Raw genomic sequence first — 17,633 nt, 5'->3', positions numbered from 1 at the left:
TAGCAGGTGCCGATAGTCTCATTAAATTGAAGAATGAAAGTTTTGTCGTTTATTTAACCATTTCACGTTTTCTTTAATTATGACTGTCTTATGAAGTGTGAACGCTCCGAATTCTGTTCCTGCCCTTGAGGTGATAATTCATTTCGATTCGCCGGAAGGAAAAATTCATTAAAATATTCTGGCCTTTTCGCTTCTTTTGTCATGGTTGGCGATTTATTTCAATTGAATTGGCACATTATTTCTGGATTATCCTTGACTGGGTTAATTTATTTGTTACTTATTTTTGACATTATGACTGTAATTTATTGTGGGTTATTTAATCTTATATGGCTTCCCTGGTTATTGTATATTTTCCTGTTATCTCTTTGTCCTGCTGTTCCCCATTATAATTTAATATTTTTCCTTATTTTGTTTCCGTATGATTTTCTTGTAAACTCTTTTGAGTCATCAGTGATGCCTTCTCATCTGATTTATAATTTATTGTCCTAATTGTAACTCTATCAAAGATCCTCGTAAATTTAATTTCGAATTTTGTAATACAACCCCCTAAAATAGGGCATAATTCTGTAACAAATTTCGCTGTACCCAATTGTCTGGTCTTTTAATACTAGTAGAAAGATTACAAATTTAATTCTTTTCTAATTACTTAGTTCTGCGATTTTGTCAATAACCTTATCGTCACAGTAAATCAATGGTTTTTCCCCCTTCAATTATTTCCAAATAACGCTCTGTAATTTGAAACATATATGTTAAAAGAATGTAAATATTTATCATTTTCACTTGGATAATTAATTTAATTATAATTTTATATTTAATTAATTTGAATATTTCCGATTTCGAAAAAGTAGCCGCTCTATCATTTTCCAGAGGCGGGGCTGAGCTAGTCAAATCTTTTATTTTCCGGTTCACTAATTTTACCTTTTTCTAAAAATCAATTGTTAATTTAATTTATTTAATCATTTATAATTATTTCATATCATTTATGAATGATCTATGAAGGATCTTGCCTTCGCAATCGATTGGTTATCCTACCCACGCATAAATTCCAATTTGGATCCGATCGGGGCCAGATCGGGCAGAATTTGGCCCAAATCAGGCTATCTTGATGAGGCCAGGCTCGAAATGAAACGCGATGCCAGATCGAGGCCCAAGCGGTACGCCCAGAGATAACCATTCCTGGCCCCGGTCGGGCCCATATTAATTTATTTTTCTTATTCAAAATTAAAAGGGATTCTTTAATAAAATAATATTAAATTTGAATATATCATCTCCTTAACTGAAATTTTAGAATGTAAATATCAGGTTATCTAACAGATCGCGATATGAAAAAATTAGAGTATGTCAGACACTTTTTTCGAGCAAACGGAAAAAGTCAAACAACGCAATATAACAGCCAGCATTTGTGTATGATAAACCATTTAAGTATTTTGCAATATATTTTTGATTTCAATTTCTAAATTGAAGTTGCTTTCAATTTCTATATTGAACCTAATTGTGGAAAGTTATTTTTAAATAAGTGGATTATAATATCGCACTGGCTCTTTAAGTTATTTTTACAAAAGCGAATGTAAATAAGAAGGTTGTATTTACATTACGATTGTAGCAAACCACCTAAAATTACGTGAAAATAAATATGTTTATAACTTCATTGTTGATCTAATTCGTTTTCACATTCATTGTCTAGAGTTCAGAGAGACTAATCTTGGAATAGGTGGAAGCTCAACGCATAATAATAAGTGGTACGCAATATTTCCAAACAAATGAAACCATTTTTTAAAGAATTTCAAACGCTTTAAGAAATTAAATTTTAAAACGTTTTTCATTAGAAATAATACCATTTTAAATCCTTTGAATTTTGAATGAGCCTATTTTAAAATTCTAATCAGAAAATATTCAATTTTTATTGTTTTAAAATTGTTTTTTCTTCTCAATTTTGATCTGAAATCTAAATGATAGTCCTTTCTGGTGAAATTGTTTATTTGCTTAATTTTGATAAAAATATTTCTAATGCTTTTTTTTTAAATATTATCTAATCTAAAATTGTTCGATTTGAATCTTTTGAAGCATTTTCATATCAAAGTCCTTCAATTCTGTAGCTTAATTTCAAACCCTTTCAATTAATAATTATTATTTATTGTTACAACATTTGTTTGAACTGATATTAAAAAATTTATTTTATTTTATTTCATTCTATTCAATTCTATTCTAATTTATTATACTCTAATATTTTCTATTTCTCTTTATTCCTATCTATTTTACTCTACTGTAATAAATTCTATTCAATTATGTTCCACTCTACTCTACTCCATTCTATTCCACTCTATATTTTTCTTTTCTTTTATTTTATGTTCTATTCTATTGTACTCTGCTCTGTTCTAGTCCATTGTACTCTACTCAATGTCCCTCCATTCCACGGTAATTGAGTCTAATTTTTTCTATTCTACTCAATTCTCTCCTATTTTACTCAATTTTATTCTATCCCATGCTTTTCTATTCTACTATATTTCATTCTATTTTACTCCAATCTGTTCTACTCTATGTTTCTCTATTCTTCTGTGTTCTACTCTACTTAATGTTACTCTATTCTACTATACTTTATGCTACTCTGTTCTTTCTACTCAATGTTATCATATTCTACTCAATTTAATTCTATCCAATTCCTTTTCATTCTATTGCGTTCTATTTTATTCTCTTCTACGCTAATCTATTTTACTCTGTTTTTGTCTACACAATTCTATTATATTTTTTTCTATTTTATTCAACCCTAATTTTTTCTATTCTAATGCATTATACCCTATTGTACGCTGCTCTGTTCTATTTCATTCTACTCTACTCTATGCTGCTCTGTTCTACTTTACTCAATGCTAATCTATTCTATTCTACTTGATTTTATTCTTTTCTATTCTACTATCTTTTATTATATTTTAGTTTAGGCTACTCTACTCTGTTCTACTCTACCTAATTCTTTTATATTCTATTCTATTTTATTCTATCCCAATCTCTTCTATTCTAATATGTTATCTTTTATTGCACTCTGCTCTGTTCTTTTCCACTGTATTCTACCCTATTCTACTCTATTCTACTTTACTATAACCTATCCTACAGTGTTCCACTTTACTCAGTGTTAATCTACTCTACTTGATTATACTGCGTTCTATTCTACTAAATATTTTTAAATTCTATTCAATTTCATTCTAACCCATTCTTTTATATTCTACTGTACTCTAATCTATTCTAATCTGTTCTATTCTACTCTATGTTGATCTATTCTACTCTACTTAATTCTATTTGCTATATTCTACACAATTCTATTATATTATATTTAATTTTACTCTATCAGATTCTTTTCTATTCTTCTATGGTCTATTCTATTGTACTCTACTCTGTTCTACTCTACTCAATGCTATTATATTGTATTCAATTTTATTCTATCCCATGCTTTTTCATTCTGATAGGTTCTATATTATTGTACTCTGCTCTGTTCTAGACCATTGTACTCTACTCTACTCAATTTCCCTTTATTCTACGGTAATGGAGTCTAATCTGTTCTATTCTACTCAATTCTCTCCTATTTTACTCAATTTTATTTTATCCCATGCTTTTCTATTCTACTATATTTCATTCTATTTTACTCCATTCTGTTCTACTCTATGTTTCTCTATTCTTCTGTGTTCTACTCTGCTTAATGTTAGTCTGTTCTACTATACTTTATGCTACTCTGTTCTACTCAATGCTATCATATTGTACTCAATTTTATTCTATCAAATTCTTTTCCATTTTATTGCGTTCTATTTTATTCTCTTCTACGCTAATCTATTTTACTCTGTTCTTCACTACTCAATTCTATTATATTCTTTTCTATTTTATTCTACCCTAATTTTTTCTATTCTAATGTGTTATACCCTATTGTTCGCTGCTTTGTTCTATTTCATTCTACTCTACTCTATGCTACTTTGTTCTACTTTACTCAATGCTAATCTATTCTACTCTACTTGATTTTATTCTTTTCTATTCTACTCAATTTTATTTTATCACTTGATTTTCTATTCTACTGTAGTTTATTATATTCTACTCTGCGCTATTCTACTCTACGCTATTCTTCTTTGTTCCACTCTACCTAATTCTTTTATATTCTATTCTATTTTATTCTATCCCAATCTCTTCAATTCTAATATATTATGTTTTATTACACTCTGCTCTGTTCTTTTCCACTGTATTCTACCCTATTCTACTCTGTTCTACTTTACTCTACTATACTACTACTACTACTATTCTACTGGGTTCTATTTTACTGAATATTGTTAAATTCTATCCAATTTCATTCTATCCCATTCTTTTCTATTCCACTCAATATTGTTAAATTCTATTCAATTTTATTCTATCCCATTCTTTTCTATTCTACTGTACTCTAATCTATTCTAATCTGTTCTACTCAACTCCATGGTAATCTATTCTACTCTACTTAATTCTATTTTGCTATATTCTACTAAATTCTATTATATTATATTTAATTTTGCTCTATCACATTCTTTTCTATTCTTCTATGTTCTATTCTATTGTACTCTACTCTGTTGTGCTCTAAGTTTGTCTATTCTAATCTACTAGGTTCTACTATGTTCTGTTCTACTCAATTCTATTCAATTTTATCCTATCCCTTTTTTTCTTCTATTATCTTTTATTCTATTTCACTCTAATTTCGTCAGCTTCATGTTAATATATTTTTTTCTTTATTCTACTATATTGAAAATTTACTCTATTCTGCTCTACTTGGTTCTACTCTCCACTATTATCCTCAGTTCTATTATATTCTATTCAATTTTATTCTATCCTAATATTTTCTATTATATTATTTTCTTTTCTGCTGTACTTTATTCTACACTGTTCTACTTTACTTAATGTTTTTTAATGTTTTTCTTTTGTACTCTAGTTTATTCTACTCTGTTCTACTTTAATCTATTTTTAATCTATTCTTCTCTACTTGATTCTACTCTGTTCTATTCCACTCAATTCTATTATATTCTATTCAATGTTGTCCTATCCTATTCTATTATGTTCTATTCTATTCTATGCTACTCTATTCCACTCAGTTCTACTCTACTTAATGTTAATCTACTGTCACTCTGTTCTATTCTACTTAATTCTCTGGTATTTTATTCAATTCTATTCTATTCCACTTTGCTCTATTCTACTCTGTGCTACTCAATTCAATTGTTAATCCATTCTATTCTACTTGATTCTACCCTGTTCTTTTCTACTCAATTCTATTTTATTTTATTTGATCTTATTCTATCTCTATCTTTTTTATTATATTATGTTCCATTCTATTGTACTCTTCTCTATTCAATTATATTCTACTCTACTGGATTCTACTCTGTCCTATTTTACTCAATTCTATTATATTATATTCAATTTTATTCTATCCCATTCTTTGATATTCTATTGAGTTTTATTCTACCCCATACTTTGCTATTCTATTTTACTCTGTTACTCTATTCTACTCTGTTTTACAATATTCGACCCTAAGCTAATCTATCAGAAGCTATGCTATTTCATTCTACTTTATTCTATTCCTTTGGAGATCTTGGACGAAAATATGTTCTAATTATATTTAAAATTAATTCTTTTTCGTCTGCATAGTCTTATTTAAATATTTAAAAATTTATTTAAGCTAATATTTTGTGAAAAAATTTATCTCGAATTTCTCTAATTTTTAGATTGCCGGTATAGTACCAATTCAGTTTAACTGTTTTTTATTTAAAATTCGAATCTTTTTCGATTCAAATATCAATCATTCTATTTTTCGTTAAAAAATCACATTTTTTATCCAAAATTAAACGTTGTCGTTCTAAATTAACTTTTTTGTTGAACAATGAAATTTTCTCATGAAAATATTAAACTATTTTGTAGAAAAATCGTATTTTTTGGTTTAAAAAGAAACTGGTTTGAAACTAATCTTTTTTGGTTGCGGATTCAACTATTTTGAGAAAAATTCGTCTTTTTAGACGAGTTTAACTATTTTTGCTTTTCCATTAAGATCTTTCCTTGTTAAAATATAAATTTTGGAGAATTTAAAAATATATTATTTAAGGATCCTTAGATATTTGAAAATGAAAATTTTATTTTCTTTAAGTTGCAGCTGTTTGTGTATTTCTACATTGGCATGCACACAGTCGACTTTTTTGAGTGAAATAAACCACTCAAACTGTCGTAGCATTTAAAAAATAATTAGTGGTATGAGAAGTCTGTTTTTAAAAATAAATTCAAAGAAACCCTTCAATAGCCCTCCCTTCTATAGCCCTCCAAGAATCAGCGCCGTCAGCCCCAAAATCGGCGCTATAGAAGAGTTTCACTGTATCTGTTGAAGTAAAAAAATGCATTAGCAGCAATTATTTAAATAAAATCAGTATTCTATTTTTGAAAAGTAGCTAATATACTTTTTAAATTAAAGATTTCGTTAAAAAAGATCTTTTCCGTTTGCTTCGCTGGAAATCGAACCACAGAGCTTCCGATTGCCGAGTGGGTGCTTTTCCCTTAAGCTACTAGAGAAATCGAGAAAAAAATTCTTTTTAAAAAATACACGCATTTTCATACCATGTGTTACAAGTCAAATTTTTTCAAGAATCTGTATTATCGTCAGAAACTAAGAAAATTTCTTAACGTCTTTACAGACTAGATGGAACTATTAATTAAAAATTTTATGAAGTAAATTTTGCCTGAAAAAAGATCTTCTCCTTTCGCTCCAAAGAAATATTTTTTCAGCCGAAATTCTACTTATAACATTTGTAATTTATAGCTCCATCTAGTCTGTAAAGACTTTAGGAAATTCTGTTTTTCTCTGATGATAAAACAGATCCCTTAGAAATTTTTTTTTTATTTACTAAAACTTCGAGTGATGTATTTCACATTCAAAAGTATTAAATATGCATGCTGAAGTAAAAATTCATTAATATCGATAAATTAAATAAAATATTTTAATAACAAAAAAAACTTGGTGGACGCTAAATATTTTTCCCCCCAAAATCAGGGGGGTAATTTTGTAATCTGAAGAAAAACTTTATATGTGAGCTCTTAATTCTGAGGTAATTAAAAAATTATCAGCAAAAAGCAAAGTTTTTATATTAAAAAGACATTTTTTGTACTAAATTTTTAGACGCATACAGCGTGCGGAAAGTAAAGAATTTTTGAGTGCCCATAAACATTTCTTACGAAAGTTAATTAACTAATAATAAGAAAAAATTTTATATAACAGAATAATAAATATTTTATTATTACAAAAAAAATGTTTTTCTTAAAACACTTTCTTATCAGAATTGTATGCAACATATCCGCGAGTGATAACCTTTCTCTATAAATATTCCTTTAAAGACATATCCGGCTTATCTTAATTTTTTTAAAGATAGCACAGAAGATCAATGTTAAAGCCATAATTATTCAATTAAAAAAATAAATGTGGAATCAATTTATATTTACAAACGATTAAATCATTCTGTTATATTGATAATTAAAAAATAATTCTTTACTAATTAAGTTGGGACGACTGATAAATCCCGAAAACTAAAATTCTCGGCTATCGAAAATTCCCGAGGGCGAAAATTTAATTACAGGAATTTATGTTATTTTTAAATCATTCCATTATATTTTATTATAAATTTATTTTAAACGGAATAAATTAAATAATAAAACAATACATAATATAATTTGAGTTTTTGGAAGTAAAATCTTTTATTTATCATTTTTAATTATTTTTTACAGTTTCTTAATTTTAAAGAATTTTCTTTTTATTTAGAGATTCTTAATACTTTATAAATATAAAATGATTAAATTTGTCGCTGCTAAAATAAATAGAAATTTTCGCCCTTCGTAGAAATTAAATGGATTCTAAAAGTTATTTTGAGGGTAAGAGTTGAAATGCTTCAAAATCAAAAATAAAATAGTTAAACTTCAGATTTGATAAAATACTTTTTAATCATGAAAAACTAATTTTCCAACAAGTAGATGACTTTTTCACTAACGTTTTGAACTTTTAAGACAAAATGACGAATTTTCCATATGAAAAAATTGAATGTTCAAATAAAAAATATGAAAATTGCGTTTAAAATCCGTTTAATATCCAAAAATACGAATTTCTAACAAAATACGAGAACTATTGACCTGATAGTTTAATCATCTGCTAAAATAGATTTTTTTTTCACCAAATTTTTAACAAAAAGTTGAACTTCTACTTAAAAAGAACCATTCACGAAAAAATATGAAATAAGTAAGTTTGTAAATATCATAATAATTTAAGAAAATCAATTTTCAATAAAACAGTTCAATTTCCAGCCTATGAGATAAATTTTTGAATAAAATCTTTAATCTTCAATCAAAAATGAATGATTAAGAATATAATTTAACGTTAAAACCCAGTTGTTCAATTTTTAACCAAAAACACGATTTTCAAACAAAAAATTAATTTTCTACAACAACAACAATGAATTTTTAGAAGAATTCAAGAATTCTCAAACAAAAAGTTAAACTATCAAGTAAAAAAGATTAGTTTTCAAAGAGAGAGAGAGAGATGAATTTAAAACCAAAAAATACGAATTTTTAATCATATTTAGGAATTCTCAACCAAAGGTTGAATTTTTGAGAAAGAAAAAAAAATTTAATTATTAGGAAAGAAAGTTATTTTTTATTTTTAAGAATGTAGTTCCACTTTAAAACCCAGTTCTTAAATTTTTAACAGAAAAAGTGAATTTTTAAATTAAAAAATTAATTTTCTGCTACAAGATGAATTTATAACTAAAAAATAAGAATTTTCAATAAAATTCAAGAATTCTTAACCAAAAGTTGAATATTCAAGAAAAAAAAATTATTCATTATTAAGAAAGAAGAACAAATTTTTTAATTTTTAAGATAGCAATTTGACTTGAAAATCTAGTTATTAAATTTTTAACAAAAACGATGCATTTTTCAGAAAATATATATTTGCAACGGAAAACCCCGAATTTTTAACAGAATTCAAAAATTCTAAACAAAAATGTTGATTTTTAACTAAAACAGTTGAATTATGAAATAAAAAACATGAGATTTGGATGAAAAAGTAAATTTCATACAAAAAAATACGAATTTCCAACAAAATACGAGAACTCTCAACCCAATATTTAAATTTTTAACTAAAATAGATTAATTTAGAAAAAATAGTTACTTAAAAATAACCATTTTCGAACACAAATGGAGTAGTTTTATTTTCAAATATCAATATAATTTCTCAGCTAACAAAAATTAATTTGTAATAAAACAGTGCAATTTCCAGTCAAACAGATGAATTTATAATTAAAATCTTCACTTTTTAACCAAAAAATTCATTTTTAAGAAGGTTGTGGATATAAAGCCGGTACCGGTAAAAAAATGTCGGTACGGGTAAAAAAAATATTCAGTGCCGGTATTTTTTTTTACCGGTACCCACAATTTTTTTTTACTGATACCAAAATTTTGTTTCCGGTTATGACAGGGTATTTACTTGATATCAAGAAAATATTTTAACAATCAAATCTAGGCGTCCAATTTTTAACCAAAAACATGAAAAAAAATCTACAACGAAACAATGAATTTCTGACGAAATTCTAGAATTCGCAACTAAAAAGTTGAATTTTCCACTAAAAAAGATATATTTTTAAACAAAAAATAAATTTACTATCAAGAAATACGAAACCTAATTGTTAGATTTTTGACGGAAACAATAAATTTTGAAACAAAAAGATAAATTTGTTACCAAAAAATAAGAATTTGTAATGAAATTCAAGAATTCTCAAACAAAAGTTGAATTTTAAAAAATAAATATTTTTTTTAATTTTTGAGAAAATAATAAAATTCATTTATTTTTTATTTTTAAGAAATTAGTTGATTTTTAAACCTAGTTGTTAAATTTTAAACCAAAACGATACATTTTTAAACAAAAACCTTAATTCTCTACGGATAAAAGTCAAATTTTTCACAAAATTCAAGAATTCTAAACCGAAAGTTGCATTTTTTAACAAAAAAATTAATAATTCACTATATCAAAAAAAAAATTTTTAATTAAATTCAAGAATCCTCAACCAAAAAGTTGAATTTTTAAGAAAGAAAGACAAATGTATTTTTTTAATTTTTAAGAAAGTACTTGAATTTTAAAACATAGTTGTTACATTTTTAACCTAAAAGATTAATTTTTAAACAAAAAGAATAATTTTCAACCGAAACGGAATTTTTGACAAAATAGAAGAATTTTCATCCAAAAATTTTAATTATGTGATAAAAAAGATGAATTTTTAAACAAAAACATTAATTTACTACCAAAAAAGACGAATTGGTAATAAAATTCAAGAATTTTCAACAAAAACGTGAATTTTTAACCAAAAAAACATACAATTTTGAACAAAAAGGTTATTCAAAAAACACGAATTTTTTACTTATTTCAAGAATTTTGAACCAAAAAGTTGAATTTTCAAATAAAAAAGAAGAATTTTTCGAAAAAATATTAATTATCTACCAAGACTTGTCATGTACAAACCTAAATTTAAATAATATATCAATATAAAATATACTTAAAATTTCTAGAATAAAAATGATTTATTTTTCCCTTTTCATTAATTTTTATGGTTTCCCGATTTAAAATAATTTTCTTTCAATTCAGGGATTGTACGATTGTATATTTTTATTCTAAAATTTTTATTTGTTTTACACAAGAAAAATGTCTCTAAAATGTTCAAAATTTTCATCTTGTTTATTACCAGCCATCCTCTTCATACATGCAGTTTATTACTTTTCTTGCGGTCTCGCAATCGTCAGCTCCCTCTAAAAATGCAAGAACAAAAATTTCAGAAAAGATTTTTAATAAATTATGTATATTTTTAAAAAATTTATTTATTTTTTTCACTTACTAATAACTTTACACTTGTTAATAATCACATCAGCTCGTTCCTTGCTAACAGAGCCCCGAACATTGAGCTTACTTTCATTGATTGAACCATCAGAATTCATCTAAAAAGATTTTTTTAAATAAATACTAAATAATTATTATTATTTCATTAAATGCCTCAAATGCAGTTTATAATTACTGAAAATAAATCGCATTTCGAAATAATATTTACCAATCCTTTCTTTTTCGCCATACAAGCTGCGAAACATCCCTGCTTTTCATCATTCTCAACGAAGTGTCCGTATGCAATCTTCTCCACTACAACTGAAATAATTTTTACTAAAAATAAATTATTTAAGCAATTAAAAAAAAATTTATTTGATGTTCTTAATGTATTTCTTAGATAATAGATGATTTTAAACATTTCTTGAAACCCAGTAGGCACAACATTTGGCGACGTCTTTAAGACATTGTTACGACATCTTTACGACACCATATGTCTATGTCGTTTTGATGTCTTTGCGATATCGTAAAGACATCGTCAGATCATACGACTTATTTACGATATCGTAAAAACACCTCAACGACATGAACACAGGATGTCGTAAAGTTGTCGTAAGGATGTCGTAAAGATGTCGTAAGGACGTCGCCAAAATTGTGCCCACTGGGAATACAGTTATAATTTTAGTCTAAATTAAATTACGAATAAAGGAATAATAGTTTGAGAAATTTTTCGAAATTTCCGGAATCTTATGAAATTTCCAGAACTTTATGAAATTTTAGGTAATTTATGATAACTTGAGATAAATGACCCACAAGCAATTGAAGAATGTCTATAAATTTCCGGAAATTTATTATTTTTTTATTAATTTTGCAGGTGAATATGGTAATATACTATACATTACCAAAAATTAAATTTTACACATTTTGACATATTTCCGAAAATTTATCGAATTTTTGGTAATTTGCCGTAATTTTAAGGGTGATGTATCGTAAATTATCATAAATTGTTCATAAGATTGCTCATAAGATAAATGACCTAAAAGCAATTTAAAAATGTCTATAAATTTCCGGAAGTTTATGAAAATTTTAAATCATTTCTAATAATTTTACAAGTAAATATGGTAAATTACCATAAATAACCCAAAATTGAAATTGACACATTTTTATAAACTTTCGGAAATTCATGAAATTTCTAGTAATTTATGGGAATTTACCATCAATAATTCAAAAAACAATTTAAAAATGTCTATATATTTCTGAAAATTTTCGGTCATTTATGGTTATTTTACAGGTTAATATAGTAACTTAACACAAATTACCCAAAATTCAATTTAAAACATTTTTATAAATTTCACGAATTTCATAATACTTTTGGTGATTAGGGTAATATTACAGGAACTTTAAGGTCACTTAAGATAAATTATCCAAAATTCAATTTAAAAATATTGATAAATTTTCGGAAATTTTTGGTCATTTACGATAATTTGTGGTAATTTCAAGATAAATGTGGTAACTTACCATAAATTACCCAAAATTCAATTTTTAACATTTTTATAAATTTCCGGTTAATAAAATTTTTGGTCATTTATGGTAATATTACTGCTAATTCAGGGTAAGTTAAGATAAATTACCCAAAACTCAACTGAAAAATATCGATAAATTACCGAAAATTTTCGGTAATCTACGGTCATTTATGGTAATTTTGTAGATAAATCTGATAGCTTATGATAAATTACCTTAAATTCTATTTTAAGCATTTTTATACATTTCCGAACATTTATGAAATATTTGGTAATTTATGGTAACTGAAAATAAATTACCCAAAATTTTATTTTGAACATTTTTCAAATTTCAAAAAATTTATTTAAATTATTGGTTATTTATGGTAATCACAGATAATTGATAGTAATATTGTAGGTAATTTTAGGTAACTCAATGTTAATTTTTCACAACACCATTGACAAATATTTATAAATTTCCAGAAGTCTATGACAATTTTCGGTTATTTATGATAATTGTACAGGGAAATATGGTAACTTACTGTAAATTACTCAAAATTCAATTTTCAACATTTTATAAATTTCAGAAAATTTATGGAATTTTTGGTTATTTATGGTAATGTTACAGTTATTCATGGTAGCTTAAGGTAAATTACCAAAAGCTTCATTTAAAAATATCTATAAATTTTGAAAAATTAATGGAATTTTTCGGTCATTGATGGTAATTTTACAAGTAAAATATAACAAATGTGAGCTCACAGATGTATAATTTTCATTATTTACTTCCAACGTAACTTTTCACTGCCTAGGGAGTAAAAAGTACTTTTTACTCCCTAGGGAGTCAAAAGTAGAGCTTTAGCCCCGATTCATTATTTTGAAAACAAATTAAAAAATTAAAGTAATTTTACTTTTTTACATTCTACCTGGAGTTGAAGTTGAAAGCTGAAAATCGACGGTGCTATAAAATTGCCAAAATTATAAAATATCAATCATAAAACAATAAATTGAAAACGTTTAGCTGCTGAATAATTTTTTATTTATTTATTATTAATTTTATTTTAGAAAATAGGTATTTTCGGAAATCTTCTAATTCGGTAATCAATTCTCAGAAAATTCCCAATCTAGGAATTTTTAATTGTCTGCAATTTTCGTATGTTAAGAATTTTTTATTTCGATTATTTGCTGATATTTCAGAAAATTATTATTTTTATTAAATTTTAGTCAAAATCAAACATAAAAAATATTTCCAATATACCTGGCTCAATACCACTTTCCTTTATACAGTCATCTCTATCAACCTCCCAGTCACTCCTTTTTGGATCTGTGGATTCAGCCTAGAACAATAAAAATTAAAATTAAAAAGCAAAAAATATTTGTCATGATCAAAACTATGAAATATGATTTTGAATTTTTTAGAAGCTTAAAATATTTCTGTTTATTAAATTCATTATTTAATAGATAAACTTTTATTATTACTATGTTAAACCTATTCAAATATTATAATGGTAAAACTGGCAATTAGGCATTAAAATTACATTATAGACAATATTTTAATTAAAAAAAAAAACTAACAAAAAATATCAATAAAGCTGTTTTTACCAAAATTCCTGCTATGCAGAGTCCGAAAATCATGGAAAAAGTTTTCATCTTGATGATTGCACTATTTTCGAGCTGACCACTTCAACGTTTTCGAAATTACTAAATGCTTTTAAAGCTTTGTATCGTTTTTATATTTTAAATAACGATTATGAACATCTACGAATCACGCAGTAATAAATATATTCTTATCGTCTATAAACAAAAAAATATTTAAAAAATATTACTTTTAGTAAGATAATAATTTTCTGTAATTACCAATAATCGTAATACTTGATCAAAGATGACACGAAATGTATCTTTACGGAAGACTTTAAATAACATCGATAGAAATGAATGATTAAATAAAATAACTTATATTTTTAAATAAAGAAAATTGTATTCTGATTCTATTCTATCCTATATTAATAGATGCAAAATGCTGTTAAAAAAAAAAACAAGAATCCAACGACCAAATTTTGAGCACTACGAAAAAAACAAAATCTCAAAAATAAAAAAAATAAAATTAATTTTCGGGTAAAAATAAAAAAGAAGAAAGAAAAATAAGAAAGGCAGCCAATCACATCCCCTTCCTTCTCTTTTTCTTTCTTTCATCTTTTTTATTTTTATTACAATAAAATAACATTAAAAATAAAAAAATAAAAGCATTCGAGTAGGATTCGATTCTCAGGTACCGAAACGTTGGCAATGCAATTTAATATTTTTATTTTTATTTCAAATGTTATTTTATTGTAATTTGATGATAATAAAAATAAAAAAGACGAAAGGAATAAAAAGTGAAGCAGGAGAATTCGGAAAGCTGCCTTCTCATTTTTCTTTCCTCCCAGTGAGCACAAAGTTTGACGACGTCTTTACGACATCGTCACGACATCGTCACGACATCGTTACGACATCGTTACGACATATTTGCAACAACGTTACGACGTCCTATGCCCATTTCGTTAAGGTGTATTTACGATATCGTAAATAAGTGGTATTATCTGACGATGTCTTTACGCTATCGTTAAGACACTGAAACGACATGGACATAGGATGTCGTGAAGTTGTCGTAAAGATGTCGTAACGATGTCACAATGACGTCGCCAAATTTTGTGCCCACTAGGCTCTTTTTATTTTTTGTCCGAAAATTAAATTTTCTTTAATCTTTGAAATTACAATAGAATTTTTGTTTGTTTGTAGTGGTCCAAATTTGGTCGTTGGAATTTTGTTTTTTTAACAGGAGTTTGCATATATTTGAATATTGGACGTTAAATGGGATTTTTAATTTGGATTTTAATCTAATTTAAATTTCTTAAATTTTTATTTTATAGTATCCTATTCTATTATGATCCGTTTTATTATATTTTTTTGTTGTTGCTATAGACAATTATATACATATTTATGTGTTGTGAAAATTTTGGCTGAAAACAATTTTTAAAGAGTTTTAGAGATCGTATTTCTTAACATATTTCAAAGTTTCTTTTTTTTTTTTAATCGAAGCTAGTTAAATATCATTAAAATATTTTTAGCCTGACTTTATTTTTTTATTCGTATAAAGCAGAAACAATTACTACGTACATACTCTTAACCAAAAAAATTTTTATTATAGAGTTAATTCCTTACTTTATTTAATTGTTATAAATAAATTAATGGATACAACTGAAATTTGGTGCATTTTAGTTTTTTGAATGCATTATTCATTCAGAATTCTGAAAAGGAATGCGCAAAAGCAATAATTATTCTTAACCGAGAATTAATACGAAACAATTTATTATAAACAAATTGTAATCAGATTGATTTATTTAGTAATTTTGAACATAAAGCATTTTTCTTTTTTGTTTATTCATTTCTTTTCTTGCCAGTGGGGACAAAATTTGGCGACGTCTTTACGACATATTGACGACATTTTTACGACAACTTTACGACATCCTATGTCTATGTCGTTTCGGTGTCTTTGCGATATCGTAAAGACATCGTCAGATCATACGACTTACCCAGTGGGCACAAAATTTGGCGACGTTTTCACGACATCCTTACGACATATTTACGACAACTTTACGACATACTATGTCCATTTCCTTTCGGCGTCTTTGCGATATCGCAAAGACATCGTCCGATCATACGACTTATTCACGATATCGTAAAGGCACCGTAACGACATGGACATAAGATGTCGTAAAGTTGTCGTAAACATGTTCTAAGGATGTCGTAAAGACGTCGCCAAATTTTTTTCCCACTGGGTACTTACGATATTGTAAAGACACCTTAACGACATGGACATAGGATGTCGTCAAGTTGTCGTAAAGATGCCGTAACAATGTCGTAAAGACGTCGCCAAACTTTGTGCCCACTGGGTTGCCTGAAGAATAGTTTTAACATAGAAATTATTGTCATTTTATAACGATAAATAATAGCTAAGGGGATGCATGCCAAGAATTGTGAAAAATGTTTCGAATTTCAATTTTTCAAACATGTGTTTGTATTTCTATTTTTGATGTTAGGAAATTAAAATCCTAATTGGTGTACGCGTGCTTGACAAGCACACATGCACTGCTATTAATAAAATAGAATAATTTTATTTGACGAAAATTTCTCAATTCTAAATTTAATGATGTTATTTTACCTAATTTTGTTCCACTCTATTCTATTCCATTGTATTCTGTTATATTCTACTCTACTTTACCCTATTTTGTTGTACTCTATAATATTTTATACTATTCTATTCTACCATATTCTATTTATTCTATGCTATTCTATTCTATCCTTTTCTATTCTGTTTTATTCTATTCTATACGTTTCTATTCCATTCTATACTATTCTATGCTACTCTACCCTATTAAATTCTTTTATATTCTATGTTATTCTATTCTCTGCTACTCTGTTCTATTTTAGTCTCTTTTAGTCTATGCTATTGTAGTGTATTTTAGTCTACTATTTTCCATTCTAGTCTAAAATATTATATTTCATAATGTTCTATTCCATTCTATGATATTCTATGCTACTCTACTCTACTCTATTCTTTTCTAATTTATTCTATTCAATTGTTTTAAAAAATTAAGGTGACAATTTTATTAGTTGGATTTTTTTGGAGAAACTAAATGAACCAATTGTAAACTATAGTCTTTAATAATGATAAACGTTAAAAATGTATAGCTTATTCTAATCTATTCTACTGTATTATATTATATTTTATTCTATTCTAATCTATTCTACTGTGTTATACTATATTTTATTCTTTTCTATTCTACTATACTTTATTCCATTATATTATATTCTGTTATATTATATTCTATTTCATTCTATTCTATTCCTTTCCATTCTACTCAATGGTACGGTATGGCATATAAGGGTAAGGTATGCTATTTTTCGGTATTTTAATACACCCTATTGAATTTAATTGTATTCTATTAGATTCTATTCTACTCTATTAAATTCTTTTCTATTAAATTTCTTTCTTTTCTATTCTACCACATTCTGTTCTATTATTTGCTCTATTTTTCTCTACTCTAATTAATTCTAGTATATTCTATGTTTTTATTTTTCATTCTGTTCTACTCTATTTCTTCATATTTTAGTCTATTCCATTGAATTTTACTCTCCTCTATTTTAGTTTATTATATCCTATTCCACTTTACTCTAATCTAGTTGATTCTACTCTACTATATAACAGTTTACTC

At 26.2% G+C, this 17,633-nt stretch overlaps 1 protein-coding gene across 6 annotated transcripts in view; it reads right to left on the bottom strand.

Annotated features, from left to right (window-relative positions):
- The window catches only part of LOC117173392 (general odorant-binding protein 56a-like), a 23,193-nt gene extending 9,074 nt beyond the window's left edge, over positions 1–14,119 (bottom strand). For 3 of the 6 annotated variants that reach the window (XM_033361926.1, XM_033361929.1, XM_033361931.1), the window contains exons 1-5: positions 13,981–14,119; positions 13,637–13,715; positions 11,112–11,218; positions 10,902–11,001; positions 10,752–10,815 (exon numbers count right to left, since the gene is read on the bottom strand). In XM_033361926.1, the coding sequence (XP_033217817.1) occupies positions 10,752–10,815; positions 10,902–11,001; positions 11,112–11,218; positions 13,637–13,715; positions 13,981–14,028 (398 nt within the window). In that variant the 5' untranslated portion in view covers positions 14,029–14,119. Of the gene's footprint in view, positions 1–503; positions 547–709; positions 729–10,751; positions 10,816–10,901; positions 11,002–11,111; positions 11,219–13,636; positions 13,716–13,980 lie in introns of those variants that run through there. The other 3 variants (XM_033361928.1, XM_033361930.1, XM_033361927.1) reach the window with 3 other exon arrangements.
- Between the last annotated feature and the right edge of the window lie 3,514 nt (positions 14,120–17,633).

Source organism: Belonocnema kinseyi, chromosome 5, assembly GCF_010883055.1.
Source record: "Belonocnema kinseyi isolate 2016_QV_RU_SX_M_011 chromosome 5, B_treatae_v1, whole genome shotgun sequence".
Classification (NCBI taxonomy): Eukaryota; Metazoa; Arthropoda; class Insecta; order Hymenoptera; family Cynipidae; genus Belonocnema; species Belonocnema kinseyi.
The sequence above is the reverse complement of the archived record's forward strand: the minus strand, read 5'-3'. Positions and strand labels throughout refer to the sequence as shown.